This window comes from Salvelinus sp. IW2-2015, linkage group LG13 (genome assembly GCF_002910315.2).
Source record: "Salvelinus sp. IW2-2015 linkage group LG13, ASM291031v2, whole genome shotgun sequence".
Taxonomy (NCBI): domain Eukaryota; kingdom Metazoa; phylum Chordata; class Actinopteri; order Salmoniformes; family Salmonidae; genus Salvelinus; species Salvelinus sp. IW2-2015.
This window is the reverse complement of record NC_036853.1, coordinates 30,997,675-31,010,057: the sequence shown is the minus strand read 5'-3', so window position 1 is coordinate 31,010,057 and position 12,383 is coordinate 30,997,675. Positions and strand designations below refer to the sequence as shown.

At 43.1% G+C, this 12,383-nt stretch overlaps 1 protein-coding gene across 1 annotated transcript in view; it reads left to right on the top strand.

Moving 5' to 3' along the window:
* Positions 1-7,188: 7,188 nt before the first annotated feature.
* Positions 7,189-12,383, top strand: part of LOC111971220 (tensin-3) — a 107,120-nt gene continuing 101,925 nt past the window's right edge. Inside the window, 2 exon segments of the mRNA XM_070445994.1 lie at positions 7,189-7,458; positions 7,804-8,139. Coding sequence (XP_070302095.1) covers positions 7,189-7,458; positions 7,804-8,139 — 606 coding nt within the window.

Genomic DNA, 12,383 nt, shown 5'->3' with positions numbered 1-12,383 from the left:
TCCGTTTTGTCACCAAAAGTCACGATCGTCTTTAGGTGAAAGAGAGGACCAAGGCGCAGCGTGATATAAATACATCTTCTTTTAATAAACGAAGACGAAACAACTACTTTTACAAACTAACAAAAGTGACGCTAACAAACGAAAGTGCAGACACATGCTACTAACGTCAAACATAGACAATTACCCACAACCTACCTAATGCCTATGGCTGCCTTAAATATGGCTCCCAATCAGAGACAACGATAGACAGCTGTCTCTGATTGAGAACCAATCCAGGCAACCATAGACTTACATAAACACCTACACTGAACACAACCCCATGAACTCTACAAAACCCCTATACAATACAAACACCCTAGACTAGACAAAAACACACAAACATCCCCCATGTCACACCCTGACCTAACTAAAATAATAAAGAAAACAAAGATAACTAAGGCCAGGGCGTGACACCAAAGCCCCATATACTACCCACCACTGCGACCTGTACGCTCTCGTTGGCTGGCCCTCGCTTTATATTCGTCGCCAAACCCACTGGCTCCAGGTCATCTATATGTCTTTGCTAGGTAAAGCCCTGCCTTATCTCAGCACACTGGTCACCATAGCATCACCCACCCATAGCACGCGCTCCAGCAGGTAAATTTCACTGGTCTCCCCCAAAGCCAATTCCTACTTAGGCCGCCTTTCCTTCCAGTTCTCTGCTGCCAATGAATGGAACAAATTACAGAAATCACTGAAGCTGGAGACCCATATCTCCCTCACTAACTTTAAGCCCCAGCTGTCAGAGCAGCTCACAGATCACTGCACCTGTACATAGCCCATCTGTAAATAGCCCATCCAACTACCTCATCCCCATACTGTTACTTTTTTGCTCCTTTGCACCCCAGTATCTCTACTTGCACATTCATCTTCTGCACATCTATTACTCCAGTGTTTAATTGCTAAATTGTAATTATTTTGCCACTATGGCCTATTTATTGCCTTACCTCCCTTATCTTACCTCATTTGCACACACTGTATATAGACTTTTTTTCTTCTATTGTGTTATTGACTGTATGTTTGTTTATTCCATGTGTAACTCTGTGTTGTTGTTTGTGTCGCACTGCTTTTCTTTATTATAGACCTACCTTCAAACTCAGTGCCTCTTTTCTTGACATCATGGGGAAATCAGCCAAGACCTCAGAAAAAGGTTTGTAGACCTCCACAAGTCTGGTTCATCCTTGGGAGCAATTTCCAAACGCCTGAGGGTACCACGTTCATCTGTACAAACAATAGTGCGCAAGTATAAACACCATGCGACCACGCAGCCATCTTACCGCTCAGGATCGAGACGCATTCTGTCTCCTAGAGATGAACGTACGTTGGTGCGAAAAGTGCAAATCAATCCCAGAACAACAGCAAAGGACCTTGTGAAGATGCTGGAGGAAACATGTACAACAGTTTCTATTTCCAAAGTAAAACGAGTCCTATATTGACAAAACCTGAAAGGCCGCTCAGATAGGAAGAAGCTACTGCTCCAAAACCGCCATAAAAAACCTATAGGGACAAAGATTGTACTTTTTGGAGAAATGTCCTCTGGTCTGAGGAAACAAAAATAGAACTGTTTGGCCATAATGACCATCATTATGTTTGGAGGAAAAGGGGGAGGTTTGCAAGCTGAAGAACACCATCCCAACCTTAATTGTGGGATTACTTTGCTGCAGAAGGGACTGGTGCACTTCACAAAATAGATGGCATCATGAGGTAGGAAAATGATGTGGCTATATTGAAGCAACATCTCAAGACATCAGTCAGGAAGTTAACGTCTTCGGGCGAGGGGGCAGTATTTGGATGAATGAGGTGCCCAAAGTAACCTGCCTGTTACTCAGGCCCAGAAGCTAGGATATTTGCATATAATTGGTAGTATTGGATAGAAAACACTCTAAAGTTTCCAAAACTGTTAAAATAATGTCTGTGAATATAACAGAACTGATATGGCAGGTGAAAACCCGAGGACAATCCATCCAGAATTTCTTATTATTCTTATTCTTATTCTTATTATTTCCTCTGATTACAATGTCTGTATGGGAATATAAAAGGAAGTCCTCCCAGATTGCAGTTCCTAGGGCTTCCACTAGATGACAACAGTCTTTAGAAAGAGTTTCAGGCTTGTTTTTTGAAAAATTAGCTAGAATTTGTAGTTTTTCTAAGTGGCTCCCATTTTGTCTGTAGTGTTCGTAGCGCGTTCCGGTGACTGCGCGTACTTCGTTATTTATCTCCGGTATTGGTCTCCGGTGTTCTCCGTCTTAAATTTGATCATTTATTTACATAATAAGATACCTGAGGACTGATTAGGAACGTTGTTTGACTTGTTTAGAAGAAGTTTATTGGTATCTTACAGGATTCATTTTGTATGCATTTTGAACGAGGGAAACCGGTGGATTACTGAGTCAAGCGCGCCATTGAAACGTACTTTTTTGATATATAAAGGACTTTATCGAAAAAAAGGACCATTTGTTATGTAGCTGGGACCCTTGTGATTGCAACCAGATAAAGATCTTCAAAGGTAAGTGATTTATTTTATCGCTATTTCTGACTTTCGTGACGCATCTGCTTGGTTGGAAAATGTATGTAATGCTTTTGTGTGCGGGGCGCTGTCCTCAGATAATCGCATGGTGTGCTTCCGCCGTGAAGCCTTTTTGAAATCTGACAACGCGSCTGGATTAACAAGAAGTTAAGCTTTTAAATGATGTATAACACTTGTAAATTTAATGAATGTTTAATATTACGATTTCTGTAATCTGAATWTAGCKCTTTGCAATTTCACCGGATGTTGTCGAGGCCTTAGTTATCTTTGTTTTCTGTAATATTTTGGTTAGGTCAGGGTGTGACAGGGGGGATGTTTTTGTGTATTTGTCTCGTCTTGGGTGGTGGTAGGGTATAGGGGGTTTTGGTAGAGGTTATGGGTTTGTGTTGAKTGTAGGTGTCTAGGTAAGTCTATGGTTGCCTGAATGGTTCTCAATCAGAGACAGCTGTCATTCATTGTCTCTGATTGGGAGCCATATTTAAGGCAGCCATAGGCAGTAGGCTATTGTGGGTAATTGTCTATGTGTAGTGTTTAGTGTCAGCACTATTTGTTTGAATAGCTTCACGGTTTGTTRTTTTTGTTCGTTTGTCGTCATAATAAAAAGAAGATGTCGTTCTATCACGCCTTGCCTTGGTCCTCTATACAAAGTTACGACGATCGTGACAGCTAGCATCCCAATGATCTGCTTGGTCGCAAATGGGTCTTCCAAATGGACAATGACCCAAAGCGTTTTTCCAAAATTGTGGCAAAATGGCTTAAGGACAACAAAGTCAAGGTATTGGAGTGGCCATCACAAAGCCCTGACCTCAATACCATAGAAAATGTGTGTGCAGAACTGAAAAAGTTTGTGTGAGCAAGGAGGCCTACAAACCTGACTCATTTACACCAGCTCTGTCAGGAGGAATGGGGCAAAATTCACCCAACTTATTGTGGGAAGCTTGTGGAAGGCTACCTGAAAAGGTTTGACCCAAGTTTAACAATTTAAAGGCAATGCTAACAAATACTAATTGAGTGTATGTAAACTTCTGACCCACTGGGAATGTGATGAAAGAAATAAAAGCTTAAATAAATTATTCTCTCTACTATTATTCTGACATTTCACATTCTTAAAATAAAGTGGTGATCCTAACTGACCTAAGACAGGGAATTTTAATAGGATTAAACGTCAGGAATTGTGAAAAACTGAGTTTAAATGTATTTGGCTAAGGTGTACGTAAACTTCCGACTTCAACTGTATATTACGTAATATATATACTATATATACACACACACACACACGCTGCATTCGGGAATTATTCAGACCACTTGCCTTTTTCCACATTTTGTTATGTTATGTCTTATTCAAATTGATTATTAAATAGTTTTCCCCTCATAGATCTACACAATACCCCATGATGACAAAGCAAAAACATATATAGTTTTTGCAAATTAATAAATAATAAATAAAAAATAAATAAAATATCATATTTACATATATTCAGACCCTTTACTTAGTACTTGCTGAAGCACTTTGGCAGCGATTATCACGAGTCTTCTGGGTATGACGATACAAGCTTGGCACACCTGTATTTGGGAGTTTTCTCCCACTCTTCTCTGTAAATCCTCTCAAGCTCTCCATGTTGGAAAGTGAACCTTCACCCCAGTCTGAGGTCCTGAGCTCTCTGGAGCAAGTTTTCATGAAGGATCTCTCTGTGCTTTGTTCTGTTCATCTTTCCCTCGATCCTGACTAGTCTCCCTGTCCCTGCCGCTGAAAAACATCCCATCAGCATGATGCGGCCACCACGTTGCTTCRCTGTAGGGATGATGCCAGGTTCAATCTTTGTTTGATCAGATCAGAGAATCTTGTTTCTCATGGTYTGAGAGKCTTTAGGTGCCTTTTGGCATACTCCAAGCGGGCTGTCATGTGCCTTTTCCTGAGGAGAGGCTTCCGTCTGGCCACTCTAACATAAAAGCCTGATTAGTGGAGTGATGCAGAGATAGTTGTCCTTCTGGAAGGTTCTCCCACCTGAACTTTGGAGATCGAGTGACCATCGGGTTCTTGGTCACCTCCCTGACCAAGGCCCTTCTCCCCCGATTGCTCAGGTTGGTGCTGCGGCCAGCTCKAGGAAGAGTCTTGGTGGTTCCAAACTTCTTCCATTTAAGAATGATGGAGGCCATTGTGTTTTCTGTGCCTCGACAATATCCTGTCTCTGAGCTCTACGGACAATTCCTTCGACCTCATGGCTTGTTTTTTTCTCTGACATGCACTGTCAACTGTGGGACCTGATATAGACAGGTGTGTGCCTTTCATATTATGTCCAATCAATTGACTTTACCACATGTGGACTCCACTCAAGTTGTAGAAACATCTCAAGGATGATCAATGGAATGAGGATGCACCTGTGCTCAATTTTGATACTCATAGCAAAGGGTCTGTAAAGTTATGTAATTAAGGTATTTTTGTTGTTTATTTTTAATACATTTGCAAAAATGGCTAAAAACCTGTTTTCACTGTGTCATTATGGAGTATTGTGTAGATAGATTTTTTTACTTATTTTATCCATTTTAGAAAAAGGCTGTAACATAAGAAAATGTGGAAAAAGTCAAGGGGTCTGATTACTTTCCGAATGCACTGTATACTTATGCCTCATCTTTCATCTTTGCCTGGTGTTAGTTAGTTACTGGCTAGCTAGGTCTTCAGCCAGCATGGAACAAAGGGAGGGGGAAGGGTCTTTCAAAATTCTGATGCAGTTGTCATGTCAACACATCAATCAGTGCTGCTGTGAACTGCAGCACAAGAGACATGCCAAATGGGAGATGTATATAACATTTTTTATATATAATTGATGCATTTTCAAGTTGCTTTGTGTTTCACCAAATTTGCTTGAGTTGATTTCCCTGCAACATTGTTCACTGCATCCAAGTTGCTTGAAACAGGGATTTCAAAGAGCGGTCAGTCAAGGCGAGCTCATAAATATAAGCTCCCTGCCCACTTCCCCTGTCTTTTCAAACYTCCTGGTAGTTAGCTATGAGAGAGAAAGTACTTTTCAGAATGACTGTCCAGGACCTTTAACCCCAATCGAATCAACACAGAAATAGGACACACTTTTAACCTCAAAACGGACATTTTTACATCTGCATATTTGCTGTGTGTATAGCCATGCATGGGTAGCAGTCGCCCCAAACAGCAGATCAGAAGTCAGTTTTATCACCTCCTATGATTAGAAATGCCAGCAAAACTTAACCCCAGATCTGTGGTTAAGGACAGCTTGGTGGGTAGGATCTGTAAATGTGGAAATGTGTAGCAGGTTAAAGAGTGCTCTATTAGTAGTTCCTGTCAGTCAACTACTAATAGAGCTTCCCAAATGGCACCCTGCTTCCCAAATGGCACCCTATTTCCTATTAAGAGGGCCCTATGTATTTTGAAAGATGAGACAGTGAGGATTATAATAAATACCGCTTTGATGTCATACAAGCAAGCCAAACACCAGTCCAAATGTGCACTTCACACTTCACACTTCACAATTCCATTACAGTGTCAAAGTTTAGGATCACCATGTTTGATGTACAGTTGACACGACGTCATACCCTGGGTTGTATTGAACAGAATGAGCCTATGTTTGTCTGTTGTGAAGAAAATTTGCTGCGGCACAAGCATTGCGTTAACAACAACAGTAATTGCGTTATGGCGGGGATGCAGGGTTTTGTTCCAAACAAAACAACGTACAATGTGTGCTTTCTGTAGTTACTCAACGACACAGATAGGAGAGCTCAAAAAAGCCSCTTAGAGTTGAATACTCTTCTTTGAGTCATAAAAGTACATTGCAATTACTTTGGAACTGTGCTCACTTTGGAGATGTGTATTTTGTATTTGTATTTATTMAGGATCCCCATTAGCTGCTGTCAAGGGGGTCCAAACAAATTAAAGGAAAACATTTAATTAAATACAACAGCACATATACTATTATTACACCACAACATAGACACCAGCATTGGTCCTCTTACTCAAACCCTTGTAATTTTCTGGTCTCATCCCACCTATCCCACAATTTCCAGGACATYTCCTATCATGTTCCTGAATGTATCCAGAGTATTTTCAGATTTTTTTATCAACAAATGATGAAAAAGTACAATAAATGTGAAATGCAMATAAAATCAACAGCATAATGTTTGGATTCAGGTCAAGTCAGGTGAACAATTTTTCCACAATGTCTAAACTGCTCCCTTTCAATTGCGACCATGGTTAAGCRTATGCTTTTCATATTTCTTCTGTAACAAAATGTTTCACTTTAGCCCTRTCCATATAAGCCAATTACCACAATTACCACGAGAGCTCAAAAAAGMCCCTTATAGTTGAATAMTCTTCTTTGAGTCATAAAAGTACTTTGAAGGCGGTGCATAACGTCCCAGACTCCCTAGCAGCAGCCAAGAAGCTGTGTACTCTGGCGCAGGGCTACAGCTTTTCTGACAATCTGTTGCCGTGGTAGTGAAGCTGAGTATCACTGAAGACTGCTGCTGCTGTGAGCCCCCTCCACCCCCACCCAGCCCCGGGCTCAGCCTGGGAACATGCACACAACACACACCACCACCCCGGCTACAGTTCAGCGGACGGGACGCTACCATTACCGCCACTTGCGTCCTCGATGCCGATGGTGACAGGAAGTGAGGTCAGCAGTGAAGTCAGCAGCAAGGTGGGGTCGACTGCATCGTTGGATGAGTCAGCCAATCAGACAGACAAGGGCGTAGCCCCCGGAGGGCGTGCGGGGGATGCTGGCGCGGGGGCCAGGGACTTATGGAGGGTGGAGGGTCAGCGTTTCAGAGGCAGTACTCTGGGGCTTTGTCTGAGAATGGGGCTGGACAGTGAGGACGAGGAGCCTATAGCTGKGGTGTTCTCTAATGGGAGCAGGGTGGAGGTGGAGGCTGATGCACACTGTCTGAGAACACGAACCTGCTCTATACCCATGCCACACAAACACTCCAACCCTTACCCACACACACACACCAACGCTGACCCGCACACACACCCGCACACACCTCCACCCGCATCTGTCTCACATCAGCCTGACCACTTACCCCCACCCCCCTGCCACTCAGCCCCTACCCCATCGTCATACCCCCCTCAGCCTTCTCCTAACCCTGACCCTAGCCATAACCCTGTAGGAGTAGGAGGAGAGGAGCTGAGGGCTGTAGAGACAGACACTGTAACACCCAAATACACTTGAGAGACTGGAGCACGGCTGTGTGTGATTGGTGGAGAGGCGTGGTTAGAGGCGGGCTCTGGCTCGGCCAGTAGGACTCTGGGCGGGAYTCTGGGGCCTAAGGGGCGGGGCAACTGCTCAACGGCATGTCAGGGACGGGGCCAAGGCGTGACAGAGAAGGCTGCTGATGCCCCCGCCAGGAAGCAGGGGGGATACTTCAACACCCCGGCCCAGCCGGACCCTGACGACCAGCTCATCATCCCACCCATCATCCCACCCATCCCACCCAAGCAAGAGGTCCGGGAGATCATGAAAGAACAACAACAGGAGCAGTGTCAGACACACACCCAGGACTACCAGACAAACCCCCAGCCACCCCCTGCCGCAGAACATTATGTCACGCCCTTCTAGACTCTAGCTCACCATACTGTTCAGTTACAACCCCTTTACAGCACATTAGACAGGGCCTGTGAATATTCCCTGCTACGGTTATTATAGAATGTCTGGAGAGGAGTTACAGTATGGTTGTGCTCCAAATGACAACCTATTCAATAAAATGCCATTTGTAACGCAAACAATGAATGGGATCAGAGATAGAGGAGTTACTGAGTCACTGGTGTGTGTACATGCACAGCCCCTCCCAAAACACACCCACCCTTACTGTCTGACTGTCCTCAAGATGCCTCATACCTGCTACCTGCTACAGACTATCAAGACTGTGTTGTTTTATTATTTTATTAATTACATTATTTTATATTCCTCATGACCCCAGCCAGGAAATACAATGCATTTTTATAAACAGAATTTTTGTTTCAGGTGTTATTTACTGTAATATCTATGTTTTTGCATTTACATTGATTGGTTAATACAGTTTATGCTACAGAAAATAAAAACAATTGTTTTTTTAAACTAATCCAATGTGTTGGATGTATTGCACCTGTTACTGAGATGGTTGTTCCAGTTTAGATGGTTGAGGTAGTCTCAGTATTCMATCTTCCYTACCCTGGCAGTCATTCTGAATGCAGGTTGCAGGTGATTAACAATTCCACTTGTTGGCTATCCAATYTCAGGCTGGATTCCAATAGGAATTACACATCACTTTACCAGCCGGCATAATGTGATTTGTAGGCCTGATGTGGCCTGTRAACCAGGAGATTCCTAACACCACTGTGTTAGGGTATAACTAGGCCCTCAAAGAAAGTCCTTMTGATATATTTAATATATTGTCATAAATAATACAATTTTAAAGGCTACTAAGGCTGGTGGAACTGTTCTAGGAAGAAACCCTCCAAAGATAAAAGGGTTCTCTGTAGAACCCTTCRTAGGCGGTTTTAGGAAGAACCTTAAGATGATAAAATGTTTCTTGGGTTTTAGGCAGAACCATTCATAGAGGGTTCTAGGTAGAACCATATACAGGRGAGTCTTTGAAGAACCSTACATAGAGGGTTCTAGATAGAACACTCTGCAAAGGTTTCTACCCAGCACCAAAAAGGGTTCCCCTATGGGGACAAACCAAAMACCCTGTASGGTTCTACTTAGCACCTTTTTTTCTAAGAATGTAGGKTCAGTAGGAATCAGCCTTTCCTGACCTGTCATGGCWTGTAGGACATTGGTCACCATCCCWGTTCTTGAAKAGACACRGGGTRTGCAGGCTTCTGTYCCAGCTAATACTATGAGGACTATTAGTACAATGGAGGGTTTGTGACCCCACTGCTTATCCCACAGGTCCACATGGTTGCAGGTAGCCATGCTAGAGTATGTAATTACTCTAACATAGCTACAGGTATAAGAGCAGGTATTGTAAGGAGACTAGGCCTACTTATTATAGGCACGGTTGGATGATGACCACTTAGTACCCGCAGGGCAGGTCATAAGTTACCTTGGCTTTAAAGTAAGTTATAAACTTGGTGGTTCGAGCCATGAATGCTGATTGGCTGACAGCAGGTTGACTATCAGACCATATACCACGGGTATGACAAAACATGTATTTTTACTGCTCTAATTACAATGGTAACCAGTTTATAATAGCAGTAAGGCACCTCTGGGGTTTGTGGTATATTGCCAATACTCCATGGCTAAGGGCTGTGTCCAGGCACTCCGCGGTGCGTCTTGCTTAAGAACAGTCCTTAGCCGTGGTATATTGGCCATATACCACACCCCCTCGTGCCTTGTTGCTTAAGTAGCCTTGCACGAGCCTTGGCTTGTGCGAGCTTGAACGGCTCATAGGAGCAGGAGCCTATCTCTGTTTTCTGTAGCGTGATGCAGCTTGACGTACAAGTTCACCCCCTGGACAGGACGCTAGTTTATCGCCAGTGGTGGAAAAAGTACCCAATAGTCATACTTGAGTAAAAGTAAAGATACTTTAATATCAAAAGTCAAAGTATTTAAAATGTCTTATATTAAGCAAATCAGACGGCACAATTTTCCTGTTCTTTCAATTTACAGATAGCCAGGGGCACACTCCAACACTCAGACATACTTTACAGATGAAGCATTTGTGTTTAGTGAGATCAGAAGCAGTATGGATGACCAGGGTTGTTCTCTTGATAAGTGTGTGAATTGTACCATTTTCCTTACCTGCTAAGCAATCAAAATGTAACAAGTACTTTTCGGTTTTAGGGAAAATGTATGGAGTAAAAAGTATATTATTTCCTTTAGGAATGTAGTGAAGTAAAAGTAAAAGTTGTGAAAAATATAAATAGTAAAGTAAAGTACAGATACCCCCCAAAATTACTTAAGTTGTAATTTAAAGTACACTGCTCAAAAAAATAAAGGGAACACTTAAAGAACACAATGTAACTCCAAGTCAATCCCACTTCTGTGAAATCAAACTGTCCACTTAGGAAGCAACACTGATTGACAATAAATKTCACATGCTGTTGTGCAAATGGAATAGACAAAAGGTGGAAATTATAGGCAATTAGCAAGACACCCCCAATAAAGGAGTGATTCTGCAGGTGGTGACCACAGACCACTTCTCAGTTCCTATGCTTCCTGGCTGATGTTTTGGTCACTTTTGAATGCTGGCGGTGCTCTCACTCTAGTGGTAGCATGAGACGGAGTCTACAACCCACACAAGTGSCTCAGGTAGTGCAGCTCATSCAGGATGGCACATCAATGCGAGCTGTGGCAAGAAGGTTTGCTGTGTCTGTCAGCGTAGTGTCCAGAGCATGAAGGCGCTACCAGGAGACAGGCCAGTACATCAGGAGACGTGGAGGAGGCCGTAGGAGGGCAACAACCCAGCAGCAGGACTGACTGCCATTAGGCCTGACTGCCATTAGGTACCGAGATGAGATCCTCAGAGCTCTTGTGAGACCATATGCTGACACATGCACATTTGTGGCCTGCTGGAGGTCATTTTGCAGGGCTCTGGCAGTGCCCCTCCTTGCACAAAGGCGGAGGTAGCGGTCCTGCTGCTGGGTTGTTGCCCTCCTACGGCCTCCCCACCTGAAAAGGGTGTTTCGCAACCAGAAAAGACTGTGCTTATCTGCTATGATGGCCTCATCCGAGATCAACAATCTCTATAAGGTTTATCAACACCCCCGGCACAAAACAAATGTAACCCTACTGGAACTGGAGTATTGCCCTTTCAGGTATGGAATGGTTTAAGCATCAAGGAGTAAAACTGTGGGTTTGGTCACTGCATCTCAGTGCAAGAGGCGTCACTACAGTCCCTGGTTCGAATCCAGGCTGAATCACATCCAGCTGTGATTGGGAGTCCCATAGAGCGGCGCACAATTGGCCCAGTGTCATCTGGGTTTGGCCGGGATAGGCCGTCATGGTAAATAAGAATTTGTTCTTAACTGACATGCCTAGTTAAATAAAGGTTAAATACAGAAATGTTAATCTGCTCTTACTAAAAGTGCTTTAGCTTCCTACTGTTCTAAGCTTTCGGTTGAGGAGTTCTATTTCAACTCATGTCACTTGATTTGGCTATTGCTTTCCCCCATGAGAAATCAATTCATTTTGTGTAATAGCAAGTGGAATTGAGATGGAATTGATCCAAACCGTGTTTCTAAATTGATAGAGAGAAGAACAGGCTGTGGGACAGTCTCACTACCAACTTGTGCTATCCAGGGAAAGAACATGTAATTAGACATGGCTTGTTTGGTTTGAGGACTGCTCTGTACACCGAGAACACACTGTCAGAGGCGGTGATTCAGTCTGATTTCATCATTACAGGACACGTGATATCATCGGCTCTGTAGGGTACTCAGTTTGTCTGAGGTCCAAGGACAGCCAGCCAGCGACCTAGCCTAGCACAGGCCGCAGCTGGATATGTTGCTTCTAGAGAGATTTTTAAATGACCTTTATTAACACAATTGAACTGTATAAGATACAAGAGAAACACAATTAAACCCACACATAGAAGAGAAACAAATCAAATCAAATGTTACTTGTCACATGCGCCAAATACAGCAGTGAAATGCTTACTTACAAGGCCTGAACCAACAATGCTGTTTTAAGAAACAAGTGTTAAGAAAGTATTTACAAAAATGAACTGAAGTAAAAAAATTAATTAAMTAAAAATAATAAAAATAAAAATACATTAAAAAAAATTAAGGCGGAACAATAAAAGAACAGTAGCAAGACTATATACAGGGGGTACCGGTACAGAGTCAATGTGCACCGGTGGCACC